This window comes from Ciona robusta, chromosome 3 (genome assembly GCF_009617815.1).
Source record: "Ciona robusta chromosome 3, ASM961781v2".
Classification (NCBI taxonomy): domain Eukaryota; kingdom Metazoa; phylum Chordata; class Ascidiacea; order Phlebobranchia; family Cionidae; genus Ciona; species Ciona robusta.
In genome coordinates this window covers 10346998-10368752 of record NC_143237.1, presented here as the reverse complement: position 1 = coordinate 10368752, position 21755 = coordinate 10346998, and the positions used below count along the sequence as shown (strand labels likewise).

General features: G+C 33.4%; 1 protein-coding gene across 2 annotated transcripts; it reads left to right on the top strand.

Annotated features, from left to right (window-relative positions):
* The first annotated feature begins 2003 nt into the window (after positions 1-2003).
* On the top strand, positions 2004-21283 carry LOC149739297 (fermitin family homolog 2-like). Of its 2 annotated transcripts, XM_089873942.1 has the most exons (18): positions 2004-2320; positions 3408-3541; positions 3944-4043; positions 5283-5462; positions 5804-5839; positions 7181-7373; positions 7549-7651; positions 14669-14776; positions 15357-15479; positions 16029-16078; positions 16419-16533; positions 16888-17007; positions 17699-17840; positions 18378-18469; positions 18914-19063; positions 19301-19390; positions 19733-19821; positions 20359-21283. In XM_089873942.1, the coding sequence occupies exons 1-18, from the start codon at positions 2116-2118 to the stop codon at positions 20477-20479; spliced, it is 2151 nt and encodes a 716-aa protein (XP_089730068.1). In that variant the 5' UTR covers positions 2004-2115; the 3' UTR covers positions 20480-21283. The 2 variants fall into 2 exon arrangements, with proteins under 2 accessions (XP_089730068.1, XP_089730069.1); XM_089873943.1 differs by lacking the exon at positions 5804-5839.
* The last annotated feature ends 472 nt before the right edge of the window (positions 21284-21755 follow it).

Below are 21755 nucleotides of genomic sequence, written 5' to 3'. Positions count from 1 at the left end.
ATAAGCTAGGAACAAATTGCTTAAATATGTCCGGACCAGTGGCAGAGTGGTTGGCGGGTCCGCCTGCCTGTAGCCAATATGTGTTCCTGGGCAAGAAATTTAACGGCAGTTGCTCTAACTAAGTGGTCACTGATGGGTTGTCCAACTTGTTAGCCACACATTGTAAAAATAATAACCGTTGGGTGGGAGAATACGCGACACCTTTAGGGTGGGAGAATACGCGACATCTTTAGGGGCTTTAGCACATAATATCTAAATAATCGTGTTTTAACAACGATTTATGCAATCAACAACGGTCTATCGGAGTCATGAACATATGGTTTAATAATTCTTTGAATGTTCTTTGTTTACTACCTAGTTGGACAAGAAAATAGAAAAAAAATGTCACCTATCTCCCTCAAACTACTATACACATGACAGTTCGTAAGCAGACACAAGTTGTATAAACGAACCCCGTGTTGTCGCGCCACGCGAGAATAGTTCTTATCAATTAGTTGTTAAGTAACAACCTTTTTGTTACAGACTAACATAAATATTTGTCCATAACTAGAATTGAAATTGTAAGTCCAATTCACAGAAATAAAAAAGAATAGAACGCGCATCTCCAATGTCGACAAAGGAGAGAGCACGATATATTCTCTCTTTTTTGCGGGTCGTTCCCGTTTACTATTGTAGTCAATGGATTCGAGGGCGTTTTATGTAGTTTTTCTTTACTTTTTGACTTGATTTAAAGTTATAGGGTAAAACAACTATTTTCTAATATACAAATATTTTTAACAAACCGGTAACTTAAAGGTTTTTAATTAAAATTATTAAATAATTTAATTTCCTAAAAAGTGGTAAACTGTAAACGTTAACCTACCAAATAATTAAACTGGCCTAATAAATTTGAATAGTTGGTGTAGTTTTTAAAATAAACAGCTAAAACCTCCTAAAACTACCATGCGCCTATCTTTTACAATGGAGACCAAGCGAAATGGGGACGGAGTTGGCGGTCACGTGAATAAAAAAAAGAATATATCACGGTTTTGGAAAGTTGCGCGTTCTACTCTTTTTTATTTCTGTGGTCCAATTCTACTTTACATTTAGCGCACTCTAGCGGGCATGATTTTAATATATTTTAACCGGTTGGTGCGTGAGAGAGCAAGACTAGAAGTATGTTCGGGGAGTAGTGTATTTGGGTGTCTCCGTTCCTTGAAGCTGTTTAGAAGAATTGGCACACTGCGTGTTCGGTGTGTCTATCCTTATAAGGATAGGCGATGTGCCGCCGGGAAATAGTTTAGATATAGCCGGGTAAATAAGTTTACAGTTTATTGGATATTTCGTTCTGGTATAAATGCCGTTTGACAATTATTAGGAGACGCTTAGGACTTTATGTCAAAGTTTAGTGTTACTGAACAAAAAAAAAAGGGTGAAAGTTTTTTCCCGTTTGGTATAAAGTAAAAATTGTGTGGTTAATGAAATTGTTCTTGTGTTTATGTAATGTGTGTGTTTTTCTGGTTTTGTCATTATGTTAGTAATAATAAATCGAAACTTCCGAATTAGATCATTTTCGTTAGCCCTTATATCAATTCATAATAATTTTAAAGTTGTTTTACTTTTAATTTTACTGCCAGTTTATGATTTTTACATTATTTATGTTGAAATTCTTTTCTGAAATAGAACAATTAAATTACTTTCTTGTATTTTTTGATGTAACAAGGCATTCAGTTGTTTAATGCTAAATAGTTGTAACAACTAAAGTGTGTGGATATACAGTTACACACATATGATTCATGCTGCATGAAATATTTATGTTGTTGTTGTTCTATATATGAACATAATATGGTCACAATATGACAGTGCAGTTATCCTGTTCTATTTATAAGGCCTAAAAAGAGAACATGTATGTCTTTAAAGTGCATGTAAACAGTGGGAACAGTTATGTAATATTCTGTGCACATTTTCAAAAACACTTTTTTCAAATAAAAAAATCCAGAGCTAATACAGAAAACATATTTAAAACCATTGTCTTTGTCTCCAGTTTATGTGATGCTGTTATAACCTTAGATACTAGTTTCTACTGTGTGTCATAATACATTAGTTTTACACTGTTGCATCGTATTCGGAGTAAAAATGTCAGCGTTAAGTGGGGTACGGATGGCCGATGGTCGTTATGCCGACGGATCGTGGGAATTAAAAATCACGGTAACCGACATGTCAATTAAAAACGAACAAGGTGAAATTTTAAAGGAAGTTGAAATCCCAGTCTTGGTTACCACTGAGCTGCACGTGGGAGGGGTCATCGCTAAACTTGTGGATTCATTAAAAAGCAAATACGGTGAGCATGTTGTGTTGTTATTGGAAGTTTAAGTTTTATAGAGTAGAAGAATTTTCAATTTATTTCATCCTGCTGTTTTCTGTTACTCCATAATTTCTTGTGTTATTTAAGCTATCACATATCAACATATGTTTCTAATATATGTATACCACTGTCTACGTATAATATATAGGGACTTCGGAAAAGCAATTTCTATAAAATCTTTGATATAAGGTTAGTCTGTTTACCAGTGTTTTGTTGCACACTTCATGGAAAAATGTTGATATAATAGTGTAGCATCTTGGGTGTTACGTACTTTTTTAAATAACACATTTGATGATAGATATTCTGTAACCATTTAAATTTACTGAACTGTCATAAAACAAGCGTGTCACATTATCTTGTGTGGGTGTTGGTGTAATGTGTTTGGAATGTAATGGGATATTCTGGTAATTCCTTATGTTGTCATTGTGATCCATGAAAGGGTAAATAAACACGACCTACTTGTCATATTTGTTCCTTTGTGACATCACAGTTGAGTGTGGATCAAGACAAACATTTGAATTAATTTGTGAGAAATTTCTTTGTGTGATGCGATAATGCAAATATGGGTTGGGGAGAAAAGGTTGAAATTATTTTTATTGTGACCAATATTTGTGGAAAACTGGCACATTTCTTATATGTATCTGTTAAGTTTTAGATGTTTTCTCCTTTTTTTGCATTAGTTTGCTTGACCAGTATAATAAAAGCCCGCACCACATATCATCTTGTATTTTTTGTGGTTCTTTCCAGATTATATAAATGAAACTTATAAAATGACAATTATACACACATGTTTTTTAAGTAAGAGACATTTTTTCCCCAAGTGTTCATGTTTTTCATTTTTATATACTTTATATATATTATATTATATATATCTAATCAATTTTAAGTCTTTTTCTTCATTTTTCACATTTTGTATTTTTTACATTGGTTTACATAGACACTCATTTTATTATGCAGATATTACCAAGAGTTTTGTTATATCTGTTAGGTTTTGGATATGTTTCTTCCTTTTTTGCATTGGTTTACTCGGTTAATTTTACATTAACAATCATCTTATTTGTAGATATTACGAAGAGTTGGTCGGACTACGAGTTATGGTGGCCCAAGGCTTGCAAATGGTTGGATAAGATGGGACAAGTTTTGGGAAAATACGAGGTTCAAGCAGATGCAGTGTTACTATACACACCTAAACACAAGGTATATAGCAGTGGATCTTTATTCTTTATTTATAGAGTTTTGATCCCTTTGGTAAATTTTCAAATAATTTCAAACATGGCCATACATAGAAACATTTAATAATAAAATTATAAATTTTCTAAAAAAAGCAGGGTGTTCTTAAACGCCACCAAAAGTAAATAATACAATATATATATATATATATATATACAGTGGCGCAGCCAGGGGGGGGGTTCGGGGGTCATAACCCCCCCCCCTTTTAAACTCAAAAAAAATTTTTTTTTCTTTCAAGTTAAAAACAATTTTTTTTTAACAATTTTTTCGATTAAAACCCTTCCTTTATTTTTTTTTCTGGCTGCGCCACTATATATATATATATATATATACTACACATTTTACCTAACCATCTTCATTTGTTTACAGGTAGTAAAAGTACAACTACCAGATTTGCAATACGCTAACATTCGCGTCAACTTTGCTGCAAAGGTTCTCCACACAGTTATTGAAATCTGTAAATTTTTTGGTAAGTTTCAGGTTTTATACACTATTGCATATGTTATATATTTTAATTTTTTAAAACCTGAATTGGTTTTGACCTTTGACCAAAAGATTAGCCAGATTGCCTGCAAAAAGTTTCCTCCAAAAAGTTTCCTCCAAAATTTGTACAATTTCATTTGAAAGACAAATCCGCAAGCATAGTGTTCAATCAGGCCATAATGAATATGTATAATAAAAATTCGCTTATTTTTAAGCCAAAAAATGTTATTCAGAGTGCAAGTCTATGCAAAAATAAGTATATATATATACACATTTAATACTATGTGTCTTAAATGTCTTTATTTGTTAAAAATAGTTAACACGAAGTCTCAAACAAAAATCTGTGAATGACTTTTCAAGAGTATAAATAGTTATAGATAATAAAACCCCTGTGCCATTTTACCCAGTATAACCAACAGATATTGGTCCCAGAAATTAAACATTTCCCCCCTTGTGCCATCTTACCCCCCCCCCCCAGATATTAACACTTTCGGCGCCGCACTAATTTGAACAATCGGACACTGGGTGCCGCACGAATTTTGGATTTTATTAAATTTTAAATAAGCCATGAATTGCAATTGAAAGTTGCAAATTATACAACAGTAAGCAACAGGAATCCAAGAAACAGTGACATATCCATGTTATCCCGTTTGTGTGGACGTATAACATCACTACCAATGTATCCATAACTTCACTTTTCTTCAGAGCCGTAAGAATAAGAATTGGACAAAACAAAACTTCACAACATCATAATTGTAATGATCAGACACTAAATCATTGAAGTTTGAACCATTATCCGTAATTATTCCAGCAGTGGCAGCAGTGAAACATTGTAAACTAGTAATATTGCGTTACTTTGCGTAAAATATACTTGAAATCGTCAGAAACAGCTGATCGCAGAGTCACAAGCTAATTGGTCAAAAATAATGTAATCTCAAAGCAGACGTTCACATTTAGTCTCAGTGCAGCCTAGATCGAGCGTACGTATATATACGTGGTTTACTATTAGTTTAAATGCAACGCGGCACTCGTAACAATGAAAAAATGGTAAAACGTATATATACGTGTGATGGCACCGCGAACCATTGTTACTTAAACGTATATATACGTAGATTGGCGCCAAAAGTGTTAAACATTTTACCCATTGTACCATCTTACCCCAGATATTCACCCCAGAAATTAAACATTTTACCTATTGTGCCATCTTACCCCATACCTCCCCCAGATATCCGTCACCCAGAAGAATTATCCATCCTGGTCCCTCCGAAAGCATCCAAGGGTGACAAGTCCAACACCCCTTCAAAATCAAGCAAACAAAATGCAAATGGGACCCAGGAATCAGGGGGTTTACTTACCCCTAATGTGTTAACCCCAGGTCTTACCCCGACCTCACCCTACACCCCAGGTATTTAAAGTTATTCTGCTTCTATTTATATCTACCTTTAAAGTGTATTTAGGACCTAGCAAATTTATATTTTTGCGCTTACAACAAAGTCTGTTTGACCAAGTTTCAGCCAAAATCTGTTTGACCAACAAGTTTACCAAACATTTAACATAACGTGCCTACATCTGTTAACATATCTTTACTTTGAATATTAGTGTTAAATTATGGTCTGCAAATTTTAACATATTTACTTTAAATGTTACTGTTAAATTATGGTCTGCATTTTTACCTTTACTTTTAATGCTTATTTTAAATTAATGCCTGCATTTTTTAACATAACATTACTTTTAATGCTGACTTAGTCCATTTCAATGTTGCAAGGCTTAAACCCAGCCAAGGTGAGACAAACATAGTAAATGTTGTTGCTAATTGTGGCTTACATAGCAATCAATGGCGTAACCAGGAAAAAAACTTTTCAATTTTCAAAAAACAATTGTAATTTTTCAAAGAGATAATCAATAAAAAATAAATTCTCATTTTTATTTAAAAATATTTTGCAAGAAATGGGGGACAGAGACCTCCCTTGTTCTCCCCCTAGTTGCGCCACTGACAATAATCATTATGTGCTTCATAGTTTGCTGTGTTGTTATTGTTGTGCAGTAGATGCTGTGTCATTATAGCAGTATTTGTTTTATTTAAAATTGTAAACAATCATACAAGCTTAAATATGAAAGCTACAGCTTTACTGTTATAGCTTTAAAATGATCAAATAATGAAACTAAACGTTTGTATTTAAAATATTCGCTAAGCTGTGCTGCTATTTAGTAGCCTATACTGTTTCTTTAAAAGAAATATTAATTGGGTTAAAGTGATAAAAGCACAACTGGTAAAGAGACTTAGTATCTCTATTATTCTTTTTTACCATACAGTTACAATTTACAATTAAATAAATAAGTAGTCATTTGGGTAATAACCAAATCTGGTATAAATCCTAGGTCTTCCAACCAGAAATTCACCAATAGATATAGAATAGAATATATTGGTCAAATATCTTGTTTTAGTGAGTGTTTAATTATGATAGGCCTATAACGGTTGCTTATGTTGCTACATAATGTTGTTAGTTTGTACATAATTGGTGAGCCAAATCTGGCCTACATCTTAAGTCTTTAAACTATGCCTGGTGGTTTTTTTAATAGACATTAATTAGTTTTGATTATTTTTCTGATTTTAGTAACATAAAATAATTTTATCAATAAAAAATAGGCAAAAATAAATTATGTACAATTCTTAATAATTTATCACCAATAATTAGCCATATTTTATGATTCTAAGTTTTAAATGATTAACCTAACTTCTGCATCTAATCTGTACTGAGGGTGCTATAGATTGTTTAGCAACCTAAATTATAGTTAATTGTATCATAACATATGCAATCATGCAGTATTTCAAGTGGGTGGCATAATTTTAAGATGTTTAAAGTGTGTAAGATGGATATAGTTTAACATCGGTTAATGTATCTTACAAACTAGGCAAAGTACAGATATTTTTTTAAGTTCTGTAAACCAAAGTAATGAACTCTTCACTTGGATTAGTAAAAGTTGTTTTTATCTGTTTGCATAGACCAACATAATTCCAATTTCAGTGTTGCATATAATACACTCATTTAGACCAACTTTTTTCTAATTGCATTGTTTTAAGTTTCACCAAACACTCAATAATCTAATCCCACAATCTCCCAGGCTCCCCTATGTACAATACACTCACACCAAAGAATATGAAGGGATCACCAATGGCGTCTCACAGTTTAGAGTTTCTCGACAGTGCATACGTTGACCCAAAGCTTCTCACAACATCAGCAAAACCGTCAACTTTTGCGCTTGCTAATCTGTTTCGACCAAAAAACTTATTGGATAAAGCAAGATATAACACAGGGTGAATATTTTGTTTGAATATTCTGTTGTAAATGGATGAGGTCCTACAACGCGGCATGCTATGGAACCCGAGATTTAGGCCAGACTTGGCCCATTACCCCTATGCCCTATTTAAGATGTTACTTGTTTATCATTCTTTCAAAGCTATTTCTAAAGTTGTTTTTACCCCTGCTTAGATGGCTGGACAGTTCAAGATGTTTAATGGAGCAAGGCGTCACTGAGCACAGCATCATTTTCCTACGATTCAAATTCTACTCATTTTTCGACCTCAACCCAAAAGTAAGATGTTTTGTCTTCTTATATTATTATTCTATTCTATGTCTATATGGGTGATGCCTATACAGTGTGGCAAACCATTGGACCTGAGGTGTTAACCATAGTTGGCCTGCTATATTAAAATTTAAATTTGGTTGTGTTAAAGCACATATTGATTGGGAAAATGGGAATTTGCGAAAGACACAAATTAAAACCACAAAAAGTATTAATAAGTTCTGCTTTCCAAACATTTTGTATTTGGAGTGTTAGGTGGATATGTCACTCTATGTTTTAAGTAGTTTATTAGTTTGGTGCAAATACTATATGCATACTGATACTAGTATGTTTAAGTACATTGTATTATTTGTTGTACAAATTGTTCAGGCACCCACAGTGAGGCTTATTATCTTTAATTGGTTACCCAGCATGTTATAAGCTTAGAGGTTTAACTTTGTTAAAGTCAAAACGCCAATTTATTTAATTGTAAATAACTAACCAAGCATCACACAGCCTACTGTTGCATCAAAATTGTTTATAAATGAACAACCACAATGGCTATTGTTGCAGAACACTAAGCTCTTTTTGTAATTCTAGTTAGAATATAAACTTGTTTAAGCCTCATGGGACTTTTTTGGCCTTGAAACACAATATGCACTTAACTGAGTGACATATTATGAATAAATACATCACATAAAGCCTATAGTTTGAATTGAAATTGTTTGAAATATTGATATTACTGTGGGGTAAGATGGATATAGCACCTAATATCCCATATTTCCTAAACGCGTTTATAACAATTAGCCTTGTTCAAGTACTCTGATCCTGTTTTAAACAATTAACAACAGTCTATGGGAGTCGTGAGGATGATTCTGTTAATATTCTTTGTTTACTACCACATAAAACAAAATGAAAGCATGTCCTATGTTACCTGAACCTACTATACTACCAATAAATGTATTTTATGGTTTCTGATTGTATAAAATGTTGTTGTTGCTCTAAATGTGTCATTGTGAAAGCATACACCCATACAAACACATCATTTACACACCCATACATACACTTCAGCCTGGAGCCTTATGCCCATTACTGTATGTGAAACTATGAAAGTGTTGGTTTAAATTCTGTTGTATCATTGCCCACCCAACATTTGTAAACGTAAAAGCAAAATCTGAAAGTTTGCAAAATGCAAGGAAGTCATGTTCCATGCATTCAGCTCGATACAATCTTATGACATCACTTCCTGTTTCCTTGTGACAAGTTTCAGTGTTGCCAGATGCTTTTTGCAGTGTTGACCATTTCTATTTATTTAACTGTAATATTTTATTTTTTCCACAACTTTTGAAACTTTGGACATTGTTTTGCAATTAAAATGAGTGGTTATAGAAAAGGCCAGATTTATTTATATTCCATTCTGTGTAATAAATAAAAAGGGTATTGGAAGATTCCATAAGAGATATTCAATATGCCAGATTTTGTAGATATATATACACTGCCTACATTTATTATCAGATATATTTCCCAAGTTATAAAAAGGGATTTCAACACAGCATTGTAAAGTAAAGTATTTCAATATTTAGAAATTTAAATTGTTTAGGATTTTGTTAAGGTAAACAATCTCAGAAAAGTTTCTTTCCCTTTTTCAGTGTAAATACTGATCCTGCTTTGAAGTGCAAAACACACATGGCGGTTTAAAATATGCCGCCAATATATAAGTTTCAAACCACAAGTATCATTTTATTGCTCATAGCAAACCACAGAGCAAACATTCAAAGCTTTAGTGGCACAGCTTAGATATCTTTGTGGTTACATCACTTCTCTACTGACCTATGTTATATGAATCAATATTTGAGTTGTTGTCATTTTTATTTGTTTTGTTTCCATTGGTCAGTTAAATGTATTGTCATCCCGCATCACACTGACTATTCATGTATATTATGATGTCACATAAAGATACAATTGATATTGTTAAATATAATTGAGAAATAGTATTTTAAATATTTAAAGTTATGGGACCTGGGATTTAGACCAAAGTTGGTCCATTACTATGAATATTTTTATTTAGATGTTTACCTAGAAGCACTTAGCAAATTAAATTGATTTATAAAAAAAATATAATGTACAGAGCTGCTGGCAGCTACTATTTTATTCTCAATAATATTAGGTCTCTCAAAGTAGGCCGATTACCCCCCCGCCCAGAATACAAATACTTGGTCACAAAATTGCATTTGAGCTGAAATCTTTGAGTTAAGTTACTTTTGGTTTTTATTGTAAAATTCCATAAATTTTATAAGTATTTATGTGTCTCAAAGTAGGCCCATTACCCCACGCCCAGAATACAAATACTTGGTCACAAAATTGCATTTAATATATTGCCTTCATATTATATTACAAAAGTTACTTTTATTTACAGTGGAAAGTCAAATGTAAATTTTACAAATTCTTTTATTCTTGCAGATATTCATCCAATTATAAGTTATCTAATTTTAGTAGTTTGTCACTTAGTATTAGGTGTATCGTGTTACATTCATGTACAATGTCTATCATAGCCTCAGGCAACCATATAAATGTTTCTAAGAACCGCAACTATTAACTTGAACTCCTAGCTGTCATCTGGTTTAACCAGGGCCTTACTTGTCAAATTGTTTATTTTTTTCAGTCCAATAAAATTGAATTGATTTACTTTTTCAGCTGCTGAAATTTTGGTGAATTTGTTGTAACGCTTTATACCCCTTTGTTTGAACCCAAATTTGGGCTGCAATTTGGTTTTATTTTTAAGAAAAGTTATGTAAAATATAGTTTCAGATACATGCTCGCCAAGCTTTGCTATTAATTTATATTTCAATATTTAGACAGCAACAATTTTAAGAAGCGCTGGCATAATACCAACTTACACTTTCACTTTTATGTTTGTCTAACATTTACGGAGAAAAATGATAAACACAAGAGATTATGACATCATAATCTAGTAAATGGATGATTAACTCAACAATGCCAGCTTAACTATGATGTAATAATAGGTATAAGATAATAATTGTGATGTAAACAATTAGGTGGAACACAGAAAATATATCTGTTATCTTTTTTTCCAAGAACAGATTTTCTGGTAAAAGTATCATAAGTTAAATAAGTCGTCACAGGCCCGAAGAAACATTGTTTTTTTAATAAATTTATGTTAATTTTAATCCTAAAGGAGTCCCATCTTACCCCACAGTACTCCATAGTTTATACTGGAAGATTTGTCCTTGAAATCTATTGTCAAAAGAAATATATGTTTCTGTGTTCCTTGTATAGTGTCCTAGTGGGGTTTTAATAAAAAATTATGTTAATTTCAATGCTAGAAACTTTTTATGTTAATTTTAATCAGTTCTTTATATAACATTATAACATCAGTTTAAAATCTATTGTCAAATATAAATTTATATTTCCTGTTGTCTAGCATCAACAACACTAAGATATCTTATTTCTTTCAACCTTGATGATCTTAAAAGGAAATCTTGTTGTTTCCTTTGTATAAGAAAGGAAGTGTGACATCATAGTCACCTAACAATGGCCACTGTTGTGTCATACAACTTATAATCCTTAATTGGCAACCCCAATGTTTGTTGCGTCAATTCAGCGTCATATACATTCTCATAAACTTGTAAGGATGTATGAATTACCGTGGTATATACCTTATATGGGAGAGGTTATTATAAGGTTAATGCCCATCTTATGCTGTATCATTCTGTCTATAAATGTCATGCTTTCTGACAGGCATAAGTGGTCACATTTTCCTGTTATGCCTCTACATACATATATTCTAAAGCGAGTATTTTTCAAGTCGCAAACAATTTTTTTATCTAAGATTGTATATAAGGTTGCAGTTGCTGGTTTGGTGATCCTAACAACTGTCAGAAAATCTTTTCACATTTCTAATACACCTATAATACAGATTGTATATAAATAAAATGATCTGATAGCGAGTTTTTTTTTTCTCCAAAGAGTATTATATGCTTAGGGTGTCCTCTTTTCCAACCCTACTGTAATTATATGTACAGATTCTGTTCAAATAAGAGTCTAATGATGTCATTTTAAGCGAAATATACGCATAAGTAAGTACAATATTCATTGGACTTTATTTGCTTGCATCAAATTTCCTATTACTTAATCTTGTACATTGTGGTTATGTTATCCCTGTTTATCATTTGTGATATAGGAGGAAAATTCTTTATCCTTGTTCTTACATGTAATCCTTATCTTTCAATAGGCTGTGTTGACCAGTAAAATTCATATGATTTGTCTGGCATCACTGGTGAAATTCATATAATTTGTCTGGCAACACTGGTGAAATTCATATGATTTGTCTGGCATCACTGGTAAAACTCATATGATTTGTCTGGCATCACTGGTGAAATTCATATAATTTGTCTGGCATCACTGGTGTACTAGGATTTTTGTCTGGCATCACTGGTGTACTGGTTTTAATGTGTTTTTTATACCACTAAAAGTTGTACAACAAATTTTTATGTAACAAGAAAAATTGTAATAATAAGGTTTCAAATTCTTATTAATGCATTACGAGAGTGCCACAAACATTCATAAATAAAAATAACTACGTTAGGATATACGTTTGAACATTATTTTCAAATTTTGATTAAACCATCAGATTTTAAATCAGGCTTTACCAGAAGGGATATTTACTTGTGTTGAGGTATGCCTTTGGTAACAACGGCATAACATTAGTGTTCAGTAAAAAGTGACCACCTAATACTAGTGTCAGTGTGTCATCCCATGTAACACATGTTAAAAATCATAAAATCAATGTAAACATGAGTTTCCAATCAAATTCAAGCATTTGTTTAAAAGCTGCAATGTAAATTGAATATTCACCAACTACCAGTGTTTCATTTTACAAAACACTGTGCATCTTTTGCACTGTATGTTTCTGTATTGCGCAACACTGCATGCAGCAATGTAGGAAATGACATCATAAACCATGCGATTGTTGTGTTGACAATCGTGCCAATATAATGAAACGACAAGTATTCGATTTATTGTTTCTCTTTCGGTGAAATTGTAACTTTCAAATCAATACTGTCTGGTAACTGACTAACTGATTGACAAAATTGATTAAAAACTTCTTTTCTTCACCGTTGTACAACATAGGTGTCTTTGCTGTCAAATATTTTGATTAATTGTTTCTATTTTTAATAAGTTTTGCTGAACAAATTTGATTATATTCCTTTATTTCATATATATTTGTACAACCTGGATATTTTCGCTGTGTTGGGTGGAAAGTATTTGGTTATTTGTTTTCATTTTTGAAGTTGTATTCATTTTGATAAGTTGTAACTTTGGGGTCAAACTTACAAAACCATATATATGTATGCTCACATGGTTTTATTTATGGACAAATATTTGCATTGTGTTAAACCCATTGTTTTGTTGTTTAGAAACAAATATGGAAATCGTTAATTAAATCAGAAATACGTCTATTTTTGTCCCAATTTCCATTTTTGTAAACATTAAATATATGCAGTAATATTTGCAACAGAAATCTCTACATTTGGGTTTAAATTCCTAATCCCCATTGTCTTATATACACAATAATAATAAAAAAAGAAATTTGTCCATTTTTGGTCCAAATATAACATTTCTATGTAAACACAGTAAACCCACATTAGCAGATTGTAGTATTATAATGATCGCATTGTTACTTCATAATGAGAGTTGTATCAGCATTGTTTGCATTCCATTCACCTTACTTGGCCAGTCATGTGTGATGTCACAGTGGTTACACGGTTGAGTGACCGCCAAGAATGTTTCTCTCGTACAAGTTGGAGAGAAAAATGAGAAAACTTGGTTTGCTTAAATTTTGCGACTTTGCATTAATAGAGATGTTTGAAACTCAATAGGAAGTATACCTCAATAGAAACACAATATTGTATAAATTTTATTATTGTCCCTTTTAAGAGATTTATAAAACTTGACATAGGATTTTTTCTAGATGTTGCAACGTATGGTTTTATACCAAATGAGACGGTAACAGAAAATGAAAACATGAACCAACTTTTAAAATGCCTATCACGCTTTGTGCATTAATATAAATGTACAAGACTTGACGTAGGATTTGTTCTAAAAAAAAGTACAATAATGCTTGAAATTTTGTGGCTTTTGCATTAAAATAGATGCTTGACAAAATTTGCATTAACAAAAAAATGAAAGTATGATATCAAATTTGTTTTTACAACAAAAGTGTAATATTGCACGAATCTTTTAACTTTGGGCACTGTTAAAGCTGCCTTTCTACAATAGTAAAATGACAATATTGCTACTTTGTTGCTAAAACATTTTGCAAAAATAAAAATATTGTTTTTTTTTCACGAATGTGTCTGTCGTAAAATTTAGAAATTGGTTAAAACAATTACAAAATTTTGTGTGTTTTACCCAATTACTAAATTCCATATATTTCTAAGTATTGAATTGCTGAAAATATTTTATTGCTACGTTTACTTAATAGCCAACTTTAAAAAGAATAAGTTATATATTTGATAAATGGGCTGCGAATTGTCACATTTCTACAATGATGTATTATGCAATTAATCAAACTATCATCTTATGTTTACAAAGCTATGCTATTGCATGTATGCCCTGTGTAATATCTTAGGCTACATCAATAGTGCATTTAGAATATCCTAATCTGTAGTTGGTGATTAAATTTATTTATAATAGTTCTCATTTTTTTGCCGGCTGCCCCATTTTTTATTTATCCTCTAACACTGAAAACGTGGGCCCACCAGAACCACACGTGTTGTATTTTTTTCACTGCTAGTTATATGAATTCTAAATTCTATTTTGTAAAAATGGTATGTATAAACGTTCTATGTCTAAATAAAATGTTTCCTATATTATTTGTATATCTAAATACAATCTAATAATAATTTTAGCGTTATATAAATTCTGAATTATAGTTTATTCTACAATAAAAATCCTGCCTAAAATATAATGTTTCTATGTCTTTATATTATTTCTACATCTAATGTAATCGTTATTCATCGACAGTATGACTCAGTGAGGATCAACCAGCTGTATGAACAAGCCAAGTGGTGTCTTATGTGTGAAGAGATTGATTGTACAGAGGAAGAAATGATTATGTTTGCTTCACTACAGGTATGTAGGTTGTTCTATAAGGGTAATGCATATGAGTACATTAGAGGTCTTGGGTGTAAATATGTTGCCCTGACAACAAGGGCTGCTTAATATTTCAATCTAGACTGTAATGAGGGAGTTCAGGCATTTTTGGGGTATTAGACCCAAGTTCCAGGTCTCAGGTGTGCCATCACTGAAGACATCACCCTTATAGAATAGAATCTGTATTATTAAGTGTCTATAAACTGTCTCAGTAGGGTCTAGATGGTAGCGCCCTGGGTGTTGGGATAATAAACCTACATCCCAGGTCTCAGGTGTGTCTCACTTAAGACCTCACCCTTATAGAATAGAATCTGTATTATTGAGTGTCTATAAACTGTCTCAGTAGGGTCTAAATGGTAGCGCCATGGGTGTTGGGGTAATAGACCTACATCCCAGGTCTCGGGTGTGTCTCACTTAAGACCTCACCCTTATAGAATAGAATCTCTATTATTGAGTGTCTATAAACTGTGTCAGTGGGGTCTAAATGATAGCACTGTGGGTAATATTCAAGTTCCAAGTTATGTCACAATGAACTATAATGACATCACAATGTTTATAGTACCACATCACAAAGTTATCGGAGAACACAGACGAGGAGATGGAGCAAAACGATAACCGTGATATTGAACAAGCGTTGCAAGATCTTGAAGGATCGTTAGGAAGTTCCAGTGTTGCCAGCAAGGTTTGTGGGTTACTGCATATTTTACTTTGTGGGTGATTGTGTGAATGGACGTAACTTATTTATCCTCACACGGTGGGGTAATCGTAGTCAATAAAACACGAGTGTTCTGTTTCGTACACCTCTTGCCCGCTTACGAGTTACCATGAATGTAACTCATTTATCCTTGCGTGGCGGGGCAACCATATTTGTAATAATTAATAACATGTTTTGTACATCTCGTGCCCACTTACGAGTTACCACGTATGTAACTTTGTGTATTTTTGAGAAGTATTTTGTTGTGTATGGCATTTTATAAAGTCAATTTCAATATCAAAAAAATCCCTCCAAAACACTAAAATTGAGATCATGTTTCTGATCGTTTGTGAATTAAATGCACCATCCAATAGCCTGCTATGCATACAACACCCATGCATATACCCCCATTAAAAATGCATTACATACCAAGCTTATTATAGCTGTGTTTAAATAATAGATGTCCAACCTACATAAGATAGATTAGTGTGTGAGGTAAGAATACTGCATTGTTTCATAACCATTATGACATCACAGGGAGACATTACATCTGTTCCAGAACTTGCTCATTATCTCAAACTTTTCAAGTGAGTATTATGACATCATAAGTATACAATGACATCATAAGTGTACAACTCTGGCTTAAATCCCAGGTCCCACGGGGTGCCTTTCCATAAGTCCTCACCCATATAGAACAGAACACTGGTTTCTTATAAATGCCAATAGATGTTCTTTTGGTGTTGGGTAATGGGCCAACTCTGGCTTAGTAAATGCCTGTATCATTAAATGTTTAAAGTTAAGAGGCACCACAATTCTAGGTTATTTTATTAATGTAGCAAGAGGGGGCACTGGTGTTGTGTGTCTCTGAAACTGGCCACGAACTTTCAAAGGTTGAGGTACACTGTTTTAAAACTTCCTAATTTTTAGACCCAAGAAATTCACATTGAAAGGCTACAAGAAATATTACTTTATATTCAAAGAGACCTCTATCACGTATTTCAAGACAAAGGAAGAAGCCGCTTCCCTTAGCTCTGCTTCCATTGTAAGTTGGTTGATTTGTGGAAACATTTTATGTCGTTTACAAAAGTGGGTGTAATTGTGATAGTAATGGCGTGAACACTTTTCGCATAAGACTGGTGTATTTTGCCGTGGTGTAGTGGTTAGCGTGGCTGCCTCTAACCCAGAAGTAATGGGTTCAAGGCTCGCTGCTGCTACAGCTACCGTTGTGTGTGATGTGTCCTTGGGCAAGACACTCAACGGCAATTGCTCCGACCCAGTGGTCACTAATTGGTTGTCCAAATTATCAGCCACACAAGGCTCAATCATTGTTTTATTCAGATAGTCTAATTATCTAGTAACACCTTTGTTATACTATTTTATTTTCACATTAATTCAGATCAAACTGAAAGGAGCAGAAGTAGTCCCTGACGTGAACATCAGTGAGAATAAGTACATCATTAAATTGTTTGTTCCAAGTTTGGAAGGAATGACCGAATATTGGTTGAGATGTGAATCGGTAAGATTTCTATTTTATTTAAAACCAGGATAAGCCCATTACCCCAACATTGTGTATGCACATTCTATGCTATATGGGTGAGGTCCTACAGTGAAGCATGCCATGGTACCTGGGGTTTAGGCCAGAGTTGTCCCATTACCCCAACATTGTGTATGCGCATTCTATGCTATATGGGTGAGGTCCTACAGTGGGGCACGCCATGGGACCTGGGGTTTAGGCCAGAGTTGTCCCATTACCCCAACATTGTGTATGCGCATTCTATTCTATATGAGTGAGGTCCTACAGTGAGGCATGCTATGGTACCCAGGGTTTAGGCCAGAGTTGACCCATTACCCCAACATTGTATATGCACATTCTATTCTATATGGGTGAGGACCTACAGTGAGGCATGCCATGGGACCTGGGATTTAGACCAGAGTTGACCCATTACCCCAACATTGTATATGCACATTCTCTATGGGTGGGGTTCTACAGTGAGGCAAGCCATGAGTTTACCCCAACATTGTAGTTTTCACATTCAACCCATACACCATCACTGTGCTTTGTGGTTGACCTTACTTTTACCCAACCCTATATGAGTATAGAAAATGTGCATTGATAACACTTTAATGTAAAATGAGAATCATATTGGTTTTCTTTTAAAACTTAAGAAAATTCTAATTCTCAATATAACCCATACACCCACACACAGGATGTTGTATACTGCCAATGGATGGCTGCTTGCAAACTTGCAGCTAAGGGCCACACCATGGCTGATGCAAGTTACGAGAATGAGGTTCAAAACTTTAGGACTTTACTTAAGTTACAGAAGAGTGGAAATAGTAATGGGACAGGTAATACTGTTTCTATGGTTGATGTGATGTTTCTATGGTTGATGTGGTGTTTCTATGGTTGATATGATGTTTCTATGGTTGATATGATGTTTCTATGGTTGATATGATGTTTCTATGGTTGATATGATGTTTCTATGGTTGATATGATGTTTCTATGGTTGATATGATGTTTCTATGGTTGATATGATGTTTCTATGGTTGATGTGGTGTTTCTATGGTTGATGTGGTGTTTCTATGGTTGATGTGGTGTTTCTATGGTTGATATTTGTTAATAGTGTTTCTATGGTTAATATTTGGTAATAGTGTTTCTATGGTTAATATTTGGTAATAGTGTTTCTATGGTTAATATTTGGTAATAGTGTTTCTATGGTTAATATTTAGTAATAGTGTTTGTATGTTATATTTGCTCACTCTGTAACTGTATTGGGAAAATTTTGAAGTAACGAAAGAATATCTTTAGTAGTCATTAGTGTTTTCTTATTTGTGTACATTATATTTACCAACCAGTATGTTTTACATAGCACAATTACATTATAGTTGCAGGCGGAGACCAAACTTTACAACTTTCCACCAACATTGAACCCCAATATTACGTTGCACGTAGACATCTACGTAAACTGGGGAATAAAGTAAGTAATCCTACCCCCTGTAGTGTGTGGGTAATATATACTTGGGGTGTTGGGGTAATGGACAACTCTGGCATGCACCTCATCTCATATGGTTTGCCAAACTGTTGGACTTCATCCTTATCATATACAGTGTTTAAAGTCATCTTAAATGTCACACACTTTTTTCCACCGTTTATATAGTAGGGTGGGGGGAGATGCGACACCGTTTCGATCTATTTCCCCGTCCCATTTGGTAATAAACAAAGAATAGTCAAATAATTATAGAACCAAATCCTCACCATTTCCATTAACCGTTGTTAATTGTTTAAAACTCGATCAGAATATTTGGATATTCAGTGCTAAAGATGTCCCATCTTACCCCACCCTACTATTTATATAAATTCGCCTCCAAAAATATGACATTCATACATCTTCAAAGCATTCAATCATCCTCCATCCTTACAGGTTGTTGTGCGTAAGATACAAGAATCCGTGACCAACTACAGTTCATACAACATGATAAACGCAAAGCTTGCTTATATTAAAGCATGGCAGGCCCTACCTGAATATGGAATCACCCATTTCTATGTTAAGTTTGGCAATGCAAGAAGAGAAGTGAGTATTTATATACAACGTAACAGATTATATAAGTATATAATTATATATATACAATTTCCTTTTTTTTTCAAACACCTTCAATGATGTCGACAGTTAAACGTGGTTTAAGGAAAATAAATGAAGACAATTGTTTGATATTTCATGAAAAAGATTGCATTCGTAAAAAGACATTTAACAAAATATCTGTACTGTTATAGTGAACCTATTCATACTGTGTATTGTGTATTTATATAGGAGCTCGCAGCCATTGCATTCAACCGGATTATTCGAATGGATCCAAATAATGGAGAAGCTTTAAAGACATGGAGGTTTAATACAATGAAGGTAACGTGTATGTTTGTTACTCTGTGTGTGTAATTTGTATGCGTGTATGTTGGTGTATGTGTGCGCATGTGTGTGTATGTGTGCGTTCCTTCATTACATACAGTTTACCTTATATATCTGCCGTATTATCTTGTAAATACAATGACCGCAATGTGTGTCACGTTATGTGTGTATCTGCGGCTTATGTGTGTGTAATGTCGTCTAATTTGAGTCTTCAAACTACGGAATTCCCTTCTTTACTTCAAATAACCTGTAAACTACTTTACCATTTTCTTTCGAAAGATTCTTTGTTTTAAGCTTCCTTCAGTGGGACTTGATCCTAGTAACCTTGTACTTCCACAGGCATGGAGTGTGAATTGGGACACAAACCAAGTTATCATCGAACTTGCAGAAGGAGATTCACAAATTACGTTCGCTTGTACAAGGTTTAGGTGGGTAGAATGTAATAGACTGCCGATATAAGTTTAACTTATTTATCCTCGCGTGGCGGGGCAACAACAGTCTTTATAACACAGGTGTTCTGTTTCATACACCCCCCTTGCTTGCTTACAAGTTAGCTTGTATGTAACTTATGTGTAAATAAGTTTAACTTATTTATGTGTGGCTGGTGTTGCGAAAATCTGGTTCCCATCGGCTACTGGGCATGCACAGACACGGGACATTTTTATCCGAAGTCTATAATTCTGGTTCCGCACGAAGAGTAATTGAATACATATAAACATGTTTGTGCATTTCTTATAAAAGAAGATACAAGTAGCCGATGGAAACCAGTTTTCTTGGTGAATAAGATTTCTGCGACACCGGAAAAAATGACAGTCGTTATAACACGGGTGTTTTGCTTTATACACATCTTGGTCAAGCCCACATATAACCACCTGTCACTATTTATGTGAGGATAAACATAATTTCATTCCATATGAAAATATACATATTAGTATAAAGATGAACATGATTTCATTCCATTTCAGCCCAAAGTTGGTTCATGAATTGATCGGGGGTTACATTTTCCTCTCCATGAGGACCAAGGATGCCGACGAGACCCTCGACGACGAAAACTTCTTTAAACTCACTGGCGGTTGGAACGGTTAGGTGCCGGTAGAGATCGCTGAATTAAATCCTGAACCTCCAACTTCGTTACCGCTAGCTGGCGCTGTGGAGCAGTTGATATCATTGGTTTGCAATGAAATTTATTCTTTTTAAGCTGCGCGACTTTTATTTAAACCCCCCCATGTAGATTACCATTGCTTTTTGTATTCAGTTCCACAGTTTTGCTTCAAAATGTTTTCCATAAAAATATTTAATTTTTGTCATTTCTTTTTACAAAGACACAACTTGGGGCTCGAATGCACTCACTGCCTGTGACAAAACAATACTCATAATGATGTCATAATGAAGTCTTGTTATAAATTATATGAAATTTTGTTCACCCAATTTTTTTTCCATCTTTAATTGTGCACCTTTTATGATGTCATAATACTCATAGTTACGTAATCTGTACATATGTTGAAAGGATGCAAATCTTTGCAATGATGAAGTCAATTTTGATGTGTTTTTTGTAAATACTTTTAACTGAATCAATCTTTGGGTATTTTTGTATCGAACAAATATAAATTTTTTTTTCATTTTTTTGACTGAGCCTTAAAAAGACAATATAGATTGGTTAATTTTTAACTAACTTCGCAATGAAAATTATTGAAAATGGTCGTTAAAATAATACTGTTTTAATAATTAATGAAATTTATTATAATTAAACCCAATTTATGTTGTTTTTTTATAAAGGCTTAGTTTAGGCTTACTAACGTGGGTTACAGTTTTGTAATTAGACGTTTAATATCATTCTTTCACTTTAATGGAATAGAGTAACAAGTTATTACAAGGTGTCAGGTTTGATAATGTTGGTTGGATTATACAGTGTTATAAACAACTATGTATGTACGGTAGCTAGAGACTTTGTAATATTGGCTGTGCATTTGTGTAACTCTTCGGCCAAAAAAATTAGCACCGGTGAAAAAATTGCCAAACAAAATAGTAAAATACATTAGTAGTATTGCGTACTGCGTAGTTCGGCAGAGTCATCTGTGATTAGAAAAAAAAATGTGCAAGCAAGAAAGTCGGTGTGATTTATCTTGTATACAATAGCCTATTATTATTATTTTTATAAGCGTTTCACTTTTTTCTACATAAAATAACCTGTAAACGTTGGGTTGAAATTTCTTCCGCCCCCCAAAATAAACCGATATTACGTCACCAATAAAATAGAGATCATTAATAAATATTTAAATTCATAGATATCTTAAAAACGCAATTTTTATTCTTTCGTTGTTTAAGATAAATCAAGTTTTTTATAGTTTTAAATGGTTTTTTA